We start from the raw sequence: 16304 nt of genomic DNA, 5'->3' as shown, positions 1-16304 counted from the left end.
TAATTTGCACATCTTTGCTTTCTGTTTTTATTTCCATTTTAGTGTCCCAACTTCTAAGTCTATAATGCATTATTAGGACAACGTGGAGGGGTTTGAATACTTTCTGAAGGCACTGTATGTACTTAAAGATGGATTCAGGAATTCTTGGCTACTGGTTGTAAGTGGCATTGCAGAGCCAAAAACTGGTCACTGGAAATTCTGTAAAATGTAATTTGTGCCAGTATGTGGCCCATGTTTTCAAAACCACTAACTTTCAAACTTGGAATTTCATTGCTGAGGTTCTACTCAGTATATAAACATAAACAACATATTACATGTCCAGCCCACAATATGAGGTAAAGAATCTTTGCAAAAGTCCCAGACTACATACTTGACTAAAATGGCACATTCTCAGACTTGCATCATTGTAGTACATAGAGGGTTAGGAGCTTTTTATTTCACATTTCTGACATTATTGGTTTAGAAAAAATGTATACACAAAAAGGTCCCACATGTATTGAATTTAAATTCAACTGGACAAAGATATTCCAGAACCAATGAGCTGCAGCATATTGGGGTTCTTTATTGGAAGCAAGAAAGCAAAGTGTCTATTTGATTTTGGTGAGGGCCACCGCCCGCCTCTCCGTGTTCTGGAACAAAGCTCGGATCAAGCTCTTCATCTCGGAACTAGAAAATTCAAGCGCCAGAGGCCCTTTGCCCTCCGCCCACCTTCAGACAGAAAACAAGGACGAATCATTGGATTAAAGGACCAATAAAACAAATTACAATTACATAAGCGTCCAAGCAACTAATCAAAATGATTCTTGTTTTTATGATCAAAATGAATAGCTTTAATGGTGATTGACGGAGTTTGTTAATGCACCTGTCGACAATTTCTTGCAGGTTTGCTCGGAGCACAATGACCAACTCCTTGAAGGTGATCCACTTTTTTACATACACAGGCACCTCCTCCTGGTACTTCTTGTTCTTGTGCTCGTCAGGCAGTGGAATGAACACTAAAGGTCCTTCTTCAATGATGGTTTGACAGAGGATGTGCAGGTGCTCCCCATCTTCAGTGGAGATATCCTAAAGACAAGACATTTGAGAAGAACCACAGGATGAGGAAGACCACTCACATAACCAAAGTTTTAATATGTCAACCCTGTTAAATCATTAAGGAAACATATCAGCTTGTCAAATAAGATCATGACCCAACCTCCAGCATCATGATTTTGGCAATCAGCTCTGAGATCGCAGAGTTAAGGAGAGTCCCCATTGCTTTACAGTATATGTTGACAGGTAGTACATCTTGCCAGACTGTGCCCAGTCTCTTTAGCTGATGGATGACCTGCAACGGGAACACGCACGTTTCTGTAAAGTACATTGACCACATCCAGTAAGAATTATAAATGCACCTGATAAAAGCCAAGCATTGCTAACTCTTTATCTGAATCAACTGGCAATAAATACTTCTAACAACAGTGGTATAGTTGACATACATTTGTGACAATGCTAACTCCTGACTGTGCAAAAATGAAACATTATGCTATAACGAAAGGTCAGACATTTGAAGTAAACATACATTTGTCCTGAACTAGTCTTTTGAAGCTAAAACATCAATATTATAATCATAGGACCCCATTATAATACCACATGGAGCAGATTAATATTTATTTTTTTGCAGCTCTAGTGTTGTTCATATAGTACATGTTGAATCACATTTCCTTCCTTCTAGGGGTGCGACGGTATGCCTAACCCACGGTACGGTGTGTATTGCGGTTCGAGGGTCACGGAAAGTTTTTGGTACAGAGGAAAAACAAAATGAAAACTGTTATTAATGATCAGTTTTTAGTTTATTTGACAAAAGATGCAATGCATGTTCGAAGTGTTAACAGCAGCGCACATAACGTTGGTCGAGCAGTGGCGACAATGTTTTATCAACAATTCTCTGTCCATTCTTTGTATATTTCACTGGGAAGCCAAAATGCTGCCAAACTGGATATTTAAATAAAACGGGAGGACTTTGCAATATTGATTCATCACCACCACTCGCCATTGTAGATCTAGCTGTGTTCAGGGTTAGGCTCACTAAGTTGGAAAGGTTACAACAAATGCCTATATTAATTACGACATGCGCAATGACTCTTATTTAATCAGAATAACTATATACAGAATATATTAATATCAATCTGATTTATTAAAGAGAGTCATTCAACATACAGTAGGTATTTATTTATTTTGTATTTAATTTTTCATGTATTCGGGTTGTAGTGTCCAACCGTGAATAGCACAACGTACAGTTATGAATACGGGTACCGTTGCAGCCCTTCTTCCTTCCATTTGTTGAATTACAAAAGATATTACTCCCACAAGCATGATAAAAAAACACAAGGCTTGTTATAAATTAATTGGTGGCAAGCAAAACCTCCAGCTTCCAGTGTGTGAGATGTTTAATTTCCTAGGATTATCTCTTCCTACAGCTAGTGGCTCCAACTGAGGGACCCTGAGGTGAGAGAGAGACTAAGAGGGTTGGGATTGTGTCTAAATAACATTCAGCTATGTTGCCTTGTCACACTGGACACTGACCTGCCTGACTGCCTTGCTGGCGGCAGAATAGTTGTCCTCATCATCTAGGTTGGAGAAGTTGCGTGCGGTGGACAGACGCTCCAGCATCTCTGCTCTCTGGACATTTAGCTGGGCCAGGAAGCATTGAGCGCCTGGGGAATAAAGATCAGTAAGAGTTAGGACAGTAAAGTTGTAATCCAATATGTTGGAAAACACCTAAATAATTCCCTATATATTGTGCTTCCTTCATCAGTGGGATCTTCTAGTGTTTACAAACAATCCAAATGAAGCATTCAAATGAAAGAACTCCCTTCCTAAAATCCAATAGAGGCCCGGTCCTGCTGTAGAGTCATTTTGCTGCCTCTGGTACTGGGGGGACCTTGAATGTGCCTGAGTTTTGGAGTGCAACAATCAACACAGTCTACGAAAACATTGTTAACTCATTTCAAAACCACTAGAATTATGAAACAAGAAAGGCTGGAGTTTTGCTTATTGCTTGCTATAAGAAGCATCTGTTAGAAGCCTTCTTGGCCAAAGGCAAAGCAACCAAGTACAAACTCTGAGGTACCAACATCTTTCGTCCATGCAATGCATCTATATTTTGTAAATGTACATATATTAAATTGGTTCTACCCTGTTTGACACAATGCAGTTCAAATCACCAGAGACCCTCAAGTCCCTACGGCTAACTGTTACCTAGTTTCCTAAAGCCGGGAACCAGGTCCACAAATGTGGCAGCGCCTTTGCTGAGGGGGTCTGGCAGGTGTGGCCTAAACTGGTGGCCAAGGGTGAGCAGGTGGTGGGCGATGTACATGCAGTTGTTGTGCTGGACAGCTGCCAGGTGGGGGAACTTGAGCAAGTTATCTCTAAAGAAACAAAGGGACAAAGAGTGTGAGAGTGCAGGAGAAAGCAGGTACAGAGAGATCGCAGAGAGGAAAGTCAGAAAGACACATTTACGGTGTTCTGATGTAGATTCTAGATAAAACAACATAAAAAATGACAAAAAAAACAGAACATACTCACTTATGGTACGTAGGCACAACATCATAGAATAGCTGGAATATATTCCGCACTGTGAAGAACAGCTGGGTAGCACTTCCATGGAAAAAAAAATACAAATACATTAACTTGAGCAAAACACAGGGCAGATAGCTGAAGTGTAATTTTATGACATGCAGTGACAGCAGGTAACTCCAGCGGTGGCGCTGAGTGACATGAGAGCATACCATTGGGTGGAGCTGCCCACAGCCTCGGACAGCGTGTGCAGGGCCAGCTCCATCAGCTGCTGCACCGACTCACTGATGCGGCACACAGGCAGGCACAGAGTGCGGGCGCCCAGCTGCTTCTCGTTCTCCAACATGTACGCCTCTGGCTTCTTGGCCCCCTGCTTGCCCTTGTTGTCCCCGGAGCCAGGGTTAGGGAGCTTGGGGACGGAAAGTCTGGAATCTGGGGTGATCTGTCGGCAAGAAAATGTTACAAGCACAGTCAAGTACTACAGCATTTATCTGTAGTGGACCATCAGGACAAAGCCCACTGAAATCTTACATGGGTATTTGTATGTTCTGGTACATATTGACACATTCCATAGGTGAGCAACTGCATGTCCGTTCATACTGAGAAGGCAGCACACAGATAAGACTATGGATTGAATAACATCACACACTTTGACAGTGTTGTGCATTTCGGAGGTCATCAGCTTCCGCGCCGCTACAATGACATCTTTGCATTTCTTGCTGGCAAAGTGGCAGTTGACATCCTGGGCGTACTTCAGCAGTTCAGTGGAGTCTCCTTCGAGGTACTGCATCTCCTTTAGAGACTTTTCAAACTCCTCTGTCTCTTTGATCACCTGTGGGTGAGATGGTACAGTGTCATACTGTATGAATGAAAGGTCTCCTATCTTGACACTAATTAAGCCTCATTTTACCCGGTATATTTACAGGGAACACGTTCATGTTTTCCTTAATGACCTTGGATCTGTTAAGGTAAACTTGCCAGCTCAGGGATTCAATATAAAACACTTCCATTCAGTTACTGATCAGATCTAACCACTAGGCTTCCTGCCACTTGCAACACTTGAAATGTCAGACTGAGCTAAATTTGAGAGAACCATGTAGGATCAAGGGAGAAATTGGCATAAATATCCTTCTATCTCACTCAATGTCACTCATCCATAATCAAGGAGCATCTGGAATAAATGTAAAAGTTTAGAAACATATCATAGTCTTATTTCTGATAGAAAAAACCTCAGTGACACTAGGCACACCCAAAGTTGGTTATTGTATCCTTTCAGATCCAAAGTGTAGGAGTAGAACCAAAACACTATGTGTAAAATATAAGAAATAAGATAAACAAGAAACCAGGCAAGCCTAGTTCAGCCGGCCCACAATAGAAAGTGTCGCCATCTCGAGAGTCAAACCCGGGTCGCCCAAGTGAAAGGCTGTGTCGTTAACCACTACACCACAGAGCTAATTGGCCATCTGTGAATGACATTGAACATTTCTTACTAAGTTTACCCCCACCACAAAGTGTCTATGTATGTCATTTGCCACTGGCCGTTTTAACAGGGTATTCGCCAGCAAAGTTTACCTGGATACGGAATAATTCAATGCGTACATCGCTTCGCCTGCAAGGAGATACAAACTCGGGACCTATAGTTCACAAGTCCGCTTTTCTAACCACTACGCTATTTAACAAGGGTTAGTCAGTCAGTCACCTCAGTAAGAGACATTCGCTCTCCTTAGCCGGCTCTGCTTTTGCGGTCTGGCAAAAATGTAAAACACCAACAAAGGTGGTGTCTTTGCACAGTTCAACAGATATATTTAACAGAAGATTTTCAATTTCTGTCACATGCGTTTGGAGTCATTTGCTTGTACATTTCCATACACATTTGTTTTTCTATCCTTGTGCGGATAACCTAAACCTTATGCTTGAACATAACCTAGCTCCAACACATTAGATAAGGCCAACAGCCAAAAGTAAGCCCAAGAGAACTTCTCACTATACCAACCTCTAAACCGGAAATTACATTTTCCCTTGTGGTGACTTGCCGAAAAAACATGTGAGGACTAATGTCTCCTGGAAGGTTTGATGCTAAGGTCCAAAGAGTAATTTTCTGACCATCCCTTCAAATGGATTTAATCGTTAGCCTTGGATACATACAACATTGTACTGCTCAAGCTGACTGCTATCAGTTGGGATGGAGTACAGGAGACATTCATGGATGATGCAATGAGACATCTCTTGCCATACCAGGTCTCCCAATATGACAGACACTTCTTTCTCACCAACTGACACCCCTGAAAAGTAAGAGAAAACTTGTTATAGTGACAATGACACTGCTATAAAAGGGCACCTGGCACAATGACTCTCCAGACAAATTATCAAATTTGCTACAGACAAATAATCTCAACCAGGTTATTATAGAAATTTGCAACAATGCTTCTAAATAAAATAAAGACTATGAACCAGTTTCCAGGAAAACAGATTAAAATACTCTTTAACTAAAATGTAATAAATTGAAATAATAAATAGTTCTCCATTGAAGGATCTGCAATTCTTTTGTGGGTTTAAAGGCATTCTGGCAATTCATCACCTCAAATGTCAGACATAGGCTACCTAAAAGTTACAGGCCTACAGAAAGCCTAGTTTAGTCACTGCTTCCCCTGGGTAGAGTATGCAATGGTATTGAGACCTCATCCACAGTTGTGACTATTGTATACTTTTCTGCTGAATTCTGCTGAATCCAAGGCACTCCGTCTGACAAACAACCAACAAACCCCAAACGGCGCCGAGCAGATAAATATGCAGTGACCAGGAATATATGCAGGGATGCCCACCTAGCAGGTGTGTGTGTAGGGTCTTGAGCACCAGCAGGACTTTGGTGTAGACCTGGGAAGGGCTGGAGTGTTCCTCTGGGGTCTCAGCAGACTGGATAGAGAGCACAGTGCCCTCCCCTTGCTGCTCCGACACCTCCACGTTTAGAGAAGGATACATAATCAGGGGCTTCAGTATGTACTTCAGCAGCACCTGGCCTGGAGCAGGGAGAGTTACGGTTGACTTACCCATGACTGACTAATTGGACGCTGCAAAAGCAGCCTCACAGTCAGTGCACAGAACGGGGAACATCCAGTTTATTAAAACACATCAACTTTAATTGCTTTTGAATAGAGATTAGAATTTGATGTAGAAAACCAATAATGTCTGCTTCAGAAAAAAAACAAACATTAACTGGGTCTTACTGAAGAGTTTGATCTTGTGTTGGAGCTCCCCTTGGATGGCCAGAGCCTGGAGGACACAGGAGAGAAGGCTCTGCTGGGGCTCCTTAGTCCCACCCAGGGTGAGGTGGAGCTCTGTCTTCAGGAATGACATCGCCCCCTTTGTCTCTGAGGAGGGATGAGACAGTCAGTGTGTGGTGTCGGGCGGGGTGAGGAGATAACAATCGCCCTTCAACAATGTTAAGACAGACCTGGTAGATGGCAACAATATAAATATTTGAAAGTGAATTGTGTGGCACAGCAAGAAACAAGTGACACGGCATGCCAAAGAAATTCCCTTATTTTGCCCATTTGCCATAGATCAAATCTTTCATGTTTAAAAACGTAAAGGAGGTGGTAGTAATGAATTGTTCCGTAAACGAAAACCTGACTGGCTAAAGCCTCCAGTAACTACATTATCGTAAGCCTGAAATAAAACAGTTCTGGGTCAGGATAGACAAACATTTGCTGGCTACAACATACAGTAGTTACGTTATGGTAAGCCTTAACTGAAACTGTATGCAGTTATATTGCAACTGTTTCTGGCATGGAAAAGTTAATCTTCATGTAGACTGCTGAAACGTGTAATGCCGTCACATAATGGTTAAAGAGAGTCCCTCTCATGTGGAAGTCCTGAGTTCAAATCTATTGAGAGCGACAACATTTATTAATTATTTCTGGTAGATTCCACGATTCTCTCGTCTTTTCACTTGATGAAAAAGTTAGTTATCATCATCATCATCATCATCTTCTTCCGCTTCATCCGGGGCCGGGTCGCGGGGGCAGCAGTCTAAGCAGGGATGCCCAGACTTCCCTCTCCCCAGACACTTCCTCCAGCTCTTCCGGGGGGACACCGAGGCGTTCCCAGGCCAGCCGGGAGACATAGTCCCTCCAGCGTGTCCTAGGTCTTCCCCGGGGTCTCCTCCCGGTGGGACGGGACCGGAACACCTTCCCTGGAAGGCGTTCCGGAGGCATCCGAAACAGATGCCCAAGCCACCTCAGCTGACCCCTCTCGATGTGGAGGAGCAGCGGCTCTACTCCGAGCTCCTCCCGGGTGACCGAGCTTCTCACCCTATCTCTAAGGGAACGCCCAGCCACCCTGCGGAGAAAGCTCATTTCGGCCGCCTGTATCCGGGATCTTGTCCTTTCGGTCATGACCCAAAGCTCATGACCATAGGTGAGAGTAGGAACGTAGATTGACCGGTAAATCGAGAGCTTCGCCTTGCGGCTCAGCTCTTTCTTCACCACGACAGACCGATACATCGACCGCATTACTGCAGAAGCTGCACCGATCCGTCTGTCAATCTCCCGTTCCATCCTTCCCTCACTCGTGAACAAGACCCCTAGATACTTAAACTCCTCCACTTGAGGCAGGCACTCTCCACCAACCTGAAGTGAGCAAGCCACCCTTTTCCGACTGAGGACCATGGCCTCAGATTTGGAGGTACTGATTCTCATCCCCACCGCTTCACACTCGGCTGCAAACCGTCCCAGCGCATGCTGAAGGTCCTGGTTTGAAGAGGCCAACACGACAACATCATCCGCAAAGAGCAGAGACGAAATCGTGTGGTCCCCAAACCTGACACCCTCCGGCCCCTGGCTGCGTCTAGAAATTCTGTCCATAAAAATTATGAACAGAACCGGTGACAAAGGGCAGCCCTGCCGGAGTCCAACATGCACTGGGAACAAGTCTGACTTACTGCCGGCAATGCGGACCAAGCTCCTGCTTCGGTCGTACAGGGACCTGACAGCCCTTAGCAAAGGACCCAGGACCCCATATTCCCGAAGCACTCTCCACAGGATGCCGCGAGGGACACAGTCGAATGCCTTCTCCAAATCCACAAAACACATGTGGATTGGTTGGGCAAACTCCCATGAACCCTCCAACACCCCGTAGAGGGTATAGAGCTGGTCCAGTGTTCCACGGCCCGGACGAAAACCACACTGTTCCTCCTGAATCCGAGGTTCTACTATCGGCCGTATTCTCCTCTCCAGAACCCTGGCATAGACTTTCCCGGGGAGGCTGAGAAGTGTGATCCCCCTGTAGTTGGAACACACCCTCCGGTCCCCCTTCTTAAAAAGAGGGACCACCACCCCGGTCTGCCATCCCAAAGGCACTGTCCCCGACCGCCACGCGATGTTGCACAGGCGTGTCAACCAAGACAGCCCCACAACATCCAGAGACTTGAGGTACTCAGGGCGGATCTCATCCACCCCCGGTGCCTTGCCACCGAGGAGTTTCTTGACCACCTCAGTGACTTCAGCCCGGGTGATGGACGAGTCCACCTCTGAGCCCTCATCCTCTGCTTCCTCAATGGAAGATGTGACGGCGGGATTGAGGAGATCCTCGAAGTACTCCTTCCACCGCCCGACGACATCCCCAGTTGAGGTCAACAGCTGGCCACCTCTACTGTAAACAGCGTTGGTAGGGCACTGTTTCCCTCTCCTGAAGCGCCGGACGGTTTGCCAGAATCTCTTCGAGGCCAGCCGATAGTCCTTCTCCATGGCCTCACCGAACTCCTCCCAGGCCCGAGTTTTTGCCTCCACAACCACCCGGGCTGCAGTCCGCTTGGCCTGTCGGTACCCGTCAGCTGCCTCAGGAGTCCCACAAGCCAACCAGGCCTGATAGGACTCCTTCTTCAGCTTGACGGCATCCCTTACTTCCGGTGTCCACCACCGGGTTCGGGGATTGCCGCCTCGACAGGCACCGGAGACCTTACGTCCACAGCTCCGAACGGCCGCTTCGACAATGGCGGTGGAGAACATGGTCCACTCGGACTCAATATCTCCAGCCTCCCTCGGGATCCAGTCGAAGCTCTGTCGGAGGTGGGAGTTAAAGATCTCTCTGACAGGAGACTCGGCCAGACGTTCCCAGCAGACCCTTACAGTACGCTTGGGCCTGCCGAGTCTGTCCAGCTTCCTCCCCCGCCATCGGATCCAGCTCACCACCAGGTGGTGATCAGTTGACAGCTCCGCCCCTCTCTTCACCCGAGTGTCCAAGACATACGGCCGCAGGTCAGATGAAACGACAACAAAGTCGATCATCGACCTGCGGCCTAGGGTGTCCTGGTGCCATGTGCACTGATGGACACCCTTATGCTTGAACATGGTGTTCGTTATGGACAAACTGTGACTAGCACAGAAGTCCAATAACTGAACACCACTCGGGTTCAGATCAGGGGGGCCGTTCCTCCCAATCACACCCCTCCAGGTGTCACTGTCGTTGCCCACGTGGGCGTTGAAGTCCCCCAGTAGAACGATAGAGTCCCCAGTTGGAGCACTTTCCAGCACCCCTCCCAGAGACTCCAAGAAGGTCGGGTACTCTGCACTGCCGTTCGGCCCATAGGCACAAACAACAGTGAGAGACCTATCCCCGACCCGAAGGCGCAGGGAAACGACCCTCTCGTTCACCGGGGTAAACTCCAACACATGGCGGCAGAGCTGGGGAGCTATAAGCAAACCCACACCAGCCCGCCGCCTCTCACCATGGGCAACTCCAGAGTGGTGAAGAGTCCATCCTCTCTCAAGGAGTGTGGTTCCAGAGCCCAAGCCGTGCGTAGAGGTGATTCCGACTACCTCCAGTCGGAACCTCTCAACCTCACGCACTATCTCAGGCTCCTTCCCCGCCAGCGAGGTGACGTTCCACGTCCCTAGAGCTAGTTTCCGTGTCCAGGGATCGGGTTGCCTAGGCCCCTGCCTTCGACTGCCGCCCGATCCTCTACGCACCGACCCCTTATGGTCCCTCCTGTGGGTGGTGAGCCCACGGGAAGGCGGCCCCACGTCGCTCCTTCGGGCTATGCCCGGCCGGGCCCCATGGGGAAAGGCCCGGCCACCAGGCGCTCGCGTGCGAGCCCCAACCCCGGGCCTGGCTCCAGGGTGGGGCCCCGGCTGCGCCATACCGGGCGACGTCACGGAACTCAAATAATTATTCATCATTAAGGGGTATTTTGAACCGCTCTTAGTCTGACCCGTCGCCTAGGACCTGTTTGCCTTGGGAGACCCTACCAGGGGCATATAGCCCCAGACAACATAGCTCCTAGGGTCACTCAGGTACTCAAACCCCTCCACCACGTTAAGGTGGCAGTTCATGGAGGAGAAGTTAGTTATCGTCACCTTTTATTGATAGTTACTGTATAAATGTAATTCACGAATGAAAGACAAAAGTATGTTCTTATGCCATGAAATGAAATAGCTTTGGCAGACTCGCTAGCAATTGCTCAATTGTTATGACTATTCCAGTAAGTTAGTAAAGCTTATTACGCCCTGTGAAAACGGCCAGTGGCTATTTGTGGTGGAGGTTAACTTAGTAAGAAACGTTAGTCAGTTTAACTGCATCCATGTCATTCACAAATGGCCAATTAACTATTAAAACGACCAGTGGCAAAATAGGATTTGTTCAGGATAGAGACAAGAGGCTATACTGACTAGGCTATTCCATCGCTAGACTGGTAATACTGGATACTCCAATATGGTACAGGGAGGGTATAACTGTATGAAACTAATTCCCACTGTTTACTGGGTTAACCCAGGGCAAATCACCTTTTAAATAACATACTAACCATTACAAAGAGGCATGTATATTAGAGAATTCCATGTAGTACGCTGATACACTTCACACAACCTCCTCAACAAGTAAACTAGGACAGCAACTTTGTAACACTAACACCTTTACCTTTGGAAGAAGGCAGTTTCCAGACAGCCAGTCTCTTCCACTCATCCCCCAGGTGGTAGATGAGGTTCTCTCTCTGGACAGTGAGCTCTGAGCTGAGGGCTCTCAGCAGGGGCAACTCAGAGCCTTTCCAAGCCTTCAGAGAGTCTGCACTGTCTCTGGCCTTTTCTAACTGCTTGGCCGCATTCACATACTTCTTCTCCAGTAGGACTCTATGAAACTCCTCCATGGCAAGGTGAAACTGAAATCAACAACAGAAAACATGTAGACAACATGCTGCCATTTATCAGTATTATTGAACGTAATCACAAGTTTCTGTCTGCAGGTGTCTGTACAACATGCATTATTGCCCCGTTAAGCTGAAAAATTTGAATATTGGGGAAGGGGGATTCAGATACAAATTTAAACCCACAATGACCCAATATTGGTCTGGAAGAATGGCTTTTTACCACAAGACCACCCAGGGCCACAGAACGTAATTCACAACATGTGATTACGTTCAATCAGAAAAGGAACAAGGCAAGCCTAGTTCAGCCAGCCCGCAATTAATAGTGCTAGATGTTGTTGCCCTCACTGGATTTGAACCGGGGTCGACCACGTGAGTGAAATTGACACAATAACTATCAATATTGGTGACGATAACTGACTTTTTCGTCAAGTGAAACGACGAGAGAACCGTGGAAATCCCTACTCTTTTACTGCCCAAGGGGTTTTTATCTAGCCTATATGACCCCAAACACCATGCACCGATGCATACTTCGGAAATAGAAATAGTCGCAATACAGCCGTGAACAGTTTTATTTTAGGCGTACTATAACATAGCTACTGAAGGTTGTAGCCAGCAAAGTTTTTGTCTATCCTGAACCAAAAAGCATGAATCCGCTTACGCAGTCTGGCAAAAATATATCTATGGTCAGTCCTAAAGTCAGTCTTAAAGCTAACTTGGATTTGTCTTGAGTTAAATGCACAGTGACCTAGGAATGAGCTCAGGATTAGTGTGGTGTGACATAGCCTTCGTTTTACAGCACCGTTGTGACGAAAAGAGAGCTGAGCCGGAAGGCAAAGCTCTCGATATACCGGTCAATTTTCGTTCCTACCCTCATCTATGGTCATGAAGGCTGGGTCATGACTGAAAGAACAAGATCGCGAGTACAAGCGGCTGAAATGGGTTTTCTCAGAAGGGTGGCTGGCTTCTCCCTTAGAGATAGGGTGAGAAGCTCAGCCATCCGTGAGGAACTCGGAGTAGAGCCGCTGCTCCTTTGTGTCGAAAGGAGCCAGTTGAGGTGGTTCGTGCATCTGGTAAGGATGCTCCCAGGACGTCTCCCTAGGGAGGTGTTCCAGGCACGTCCAGCTGGGAGGAGACCTCGGGGTAGGCCCAGGACTAGGTAAAGAGATTATATTTCGACACTGGCCTGGGAACGCCTTGGGATCCCCCAGTCAGAGCTGGCAAATGTGGCTCGGGGAAAGGGACATTTGGGGTCCCCTGCTGGAGCTTCTGCCCCCGCGACCTGATGAAGATGAGATGACATAGCCTACCTCTTCGAGGTGTCTGAGCATGGCAATGACCGTAGTGTTTCTCTCCAGCTGCTGCTTCAGCTTGGCATACTCAGTCACAGCTGTATGTAGATTCTGGTGCACCTGTAAGCACAAACCAAACTTTATCAAAAGCAGGCCTATATCTTTGCTCTTTGTCAAATGGATAACACCTCCCAAAAACACAAGGTGATGTGAGTTTGTAAAGCTTACCTCTGTTTCAATGCAGCTTTTGAGGATGTCAATTTCTTTAGAGAGGTCTTCAGCCTGCCCCAGAAGTGCTTCAGCCCCCTGCATGCAGGGGAGGAACTCATTGTACCTTTTGTTGATCATGTCACATACCTCTTCCTACAGGGATATGCAGAGGAAAACAGATAGTGAGATTAAGGTAAAGAATCAAAAGAAGATTGAAGATGCACTTTTGCAAATTAATAGTTTTGTAAAACCCCCATATTGGCTAGATGTGTAATATGTTGTTTATCGGTGTATAATCAATGAGCAGAATCACAATCACACCACCGTTTGCCATGAACATCCAAGTTTGAAAGTTATTGGTTTTGATGAATGGATGGACATCGGAACATATATGACTTTTCAGGGACCGGTTTTGGCTTGACAGTGCCATTTCTGCAAACAGTGGCCAGATATTGCAGAGTGCATCGTTAAGCATAAGTGTGTGACAGAAACACGACAGAAAGCTATACCCACAGATAGACAAGGACCCAGATATTCTTAATAATTAAACCACTAAACTTAGAACAGCTTCTGTTCCCAAAAGTAAAATATACTACAAAAGAGGTTGAAATAAATTTTGTCAACTTGAACGCTGTCAACATTTCTAAAAAGTTATTGAAGAGTACAGGGCCAACTGAGTTGTGCATACTTCAAGAAGTAGGCGTTTACTAACTGAAACACCCACTAACGCGCCAATATTGCCCAATAGCATCCACCTAGCTCGTGCTTGATTCCGCCCACCTCCTACGTAGTGCTAGAGATTATACTAAGGGGACTGAAAACATTGCGGGCATCGTATTAGATATCATAGAGGTGAATCCGGCGCAATATCTGATATACATGAGACCATTTCGTCGTAATTTGTGGAATTTAGTTGGCTAAATTGGGAAGCATAACTACACGTCATTTAGAGTTTATGTAGAATGGTCATGACATGAGAAATGTAAATAGTTACTGAGCTAATCAGTAAGCTACCTCTAACCAGACTGGATATCTTTATTGATTAGCGTTACAGTAGCTACGTCAACATGAACACGTAATAAATAACTTTGTCAAGAGCCTAGGTATCAACAGCAGGGCATAGCTACATCTGACTTGACAAGTGTTTCCAGATGGATAGGTTTCGCCCCAAGTGGGCTATCTTTATTATGGGCGGGTTGAAGATAAAAAATTGCTTTGGGCAGTTTTGTGTGGAGTATGCATGATTTATGACTTTCAGTAATACTGTGATTTGTATCTGGCAACCCTGGACCCGTCTTTACCTAGTAGTCAACAACTACAGTCGGAAACGGTTTAGTAGCAGACACAGCTGACTATGCTTTGTGGAATTGGCACATTCAGTGGTTGTATTCGTAAACGTTTAGCTAACAAGGGAGTAAGACAGGTCTAGTCAGCCTAATAAGGCGGCTTTGAACAAAAAAAAAACTGAATATTTTTAGCTAGCTTACGTTATCCATATTTGTGATAAACGTTTGCTAACGGTTTTTGTTTTGGCGGGTTAGATGATGTTGCTTACCTTAGCGTCCTCTACTTTTCGCGACAGCTTATTTATTTTACCAGTGAGGTCTTCTTTTTCGAGTTTACCAGAACTTGCCAGAACTTCTGTCACAAAAGACGCCATGTTTGGATTTAGAGAACACAGATGTACAGTACACAAGCTAGCAAGCAAGTACCAACATCCCAGGAGGCTGTGCCCTGACCCTTAGCGGCGTTTGTTACAACCGGTCAGAACAGTTATCAAGGATACTGCAGTTTAACACCGCTATTCTTTCCCTCCCGAAAACTGAATTTTGAAACTGCTCTCAGGCGGTTCTCTTTTTCATTTTTAATGCCGCGTATGCTCGTCGCTGTGTAGTCGCGTCATTCGTGCTATTTCATGTCGACTGGGAACTAGGAAATCTCTGATATTTTTCAACCGTCATGGCTACCAACTGCGAATTCCAAATTTGAACCTCGGAAATGAACCCGTACATTTGTTTTCCCCGGTACATTTTCAAATTCACTGCACAGAGAAATTTGACTTTAAAAATGTCATGCTATGTTTACTCTTAAGGCCAGACCCCACACTCTAATAGGTCATTTTTTCCCCTTTACTCTTATCAGACTGAAACTTTACAAGTTGCAAGTATTAAGAAATACAATATATTTTTGTATTACAAGTTTAATCTAACTATTTAAATCTGCAAATGAGACTAAACGTCCTTAAATATTTACTAATTTGCATATCACGAGAATACGTTTTTCAACACATGACTTCAAACTAGAATGTTTTTCTATTGTGATAAGACACCCAATTGTCAGACTTACAGAACAGTTGATCAAAATATTGTTGTTTCATGAAATTATCTAAAAAACAATATTAATATGTATGACAGATATTTTGCCTATATTTACAGATAAAATGACACGTAGAATCTAAATGACACACTATAAGTCTATAAGACCTAAGAACCTGTGTGTGGGATATTGTGAATGTATCAAATGATTGATTGATTGGGACACGGAAAACATGTCATTTTGAGAAAATGACCAATAAAGTTGCTAATGCAATTAGAAATAAGAACGATGCATCTTTTAACACAAAACACCAGATCTACAAAGGATGTAGGCATGTATGGACTAGCTAACGATATGCTCTGGAAAACAAGCTTTTGAATGATATAAATAATGGTTGAATGTCTACATGAAACATGCTAACAATAACAACATTCAGTTGGGATAAAATGATATAAATCAAGTATTTATATACATTATTTTCAAATTATTTGTACATTTTATTAAAGTACGGAAGTTGAAATATATCCCAAAATCAGAAAATTGTTAGATGGATGCAAAATCACTGTTTTTAACTGTGGTGTCTGGCCTTAACCAAATAAGACTTTTGACTAAAGGGAAAAAAAACACTTAATTTAATGACCCAATTTAGAAAAAAGATTTAAACACAAGGAAACTATACAGTGGCCTTTAATTGGTGTTTATCAACTTAATCTCAAAATATGGGGGATATAGTTTAGGAGAAATTATTCAAAAGAAGATGTATATATTTTCTCAAAAACATGTAGATTATTAGG

At 44.9% G+C, this 16304-nt stretch overlaps 1 protein-coding gene across 1 annotated transcript; it reads right to left on the bottom strand.

Annotated features, from left to right (window-relative positions):
* Window positions 1-403: 403 nt before the first annotated feature.
* Window positions 404-15098, bottom strand: zw10 (zw10 kinetochore protein). Its single transcript, XM_010893534.5, has 15 exons — window positions 14750-15098; window positions 13213-13347; window positions 13003-13104; window positions 11470-11707; window positions 6783-6926; window positions 6381-6575; window positions 5704-5840; window positions 4208-4390; window positions 3771-4000; window positions 3568-3639; window positions 3241-3410; window positions 2566-2696; window positions 1196-1327; window positions 863-1065; window positions 404-708 (listed from the first exon to the last, which is right to left on the bottom strand). The coding sequence occupies exons 1-15, from the start codon at window positions 14852-14854 to the stop codon at window positions 588-590; spliced, it is 2298 nt and encodes a 765-aa protein (XP_010891836.2). The 5' UTR covers window positions 14855-15098; the 3' UTR covers window positions 404-587.
* Window positions 15099-16304: the final 1206 nt, after the last annotated feature.

The sequence above is a fragment of the Esox lucius genome, chromosome 7, assembly GCF_011004845.1.
Source record: "Esox lucius isolate fEsoLuc1 chromosome 7, fEsoLuc1.pri, whole genome shotgun sequence".
Lineage (NCBI taxonomy): Eukaryota > Metazoa > Chordata > Actinopteri > Esociformes > Esocidae > Esox > Esox lucius.
Note: the sequence above shows the minus strand (reverse complement) of the source record. Positions and strands in the feature narration are given on the sequence as shown.

Coding starts and splice junctions, on each gene's coding strand:
- zw10 (XM_010893534.5), bottom strand. CDS start 14,854: ATGGCGTCTTTTGTGACAGAAGTTCTGGCAAGTTCTGGTAAACTCGAA. Junction 13,348..14,749: donor GAAAAGTAGAGGACGCTAAG/GTAAGCAACATC, acceptor ATATCCCTGTAG/GAAGAGGTATGTGACATGAT. Junction 6,927..11,469: donor GAAACTGCCTTCTTCCAAAG/GTAAAGGTGTTA, acceptor ATCCCTCCTCAG/AGACAAAGGGGGCGATGTCA.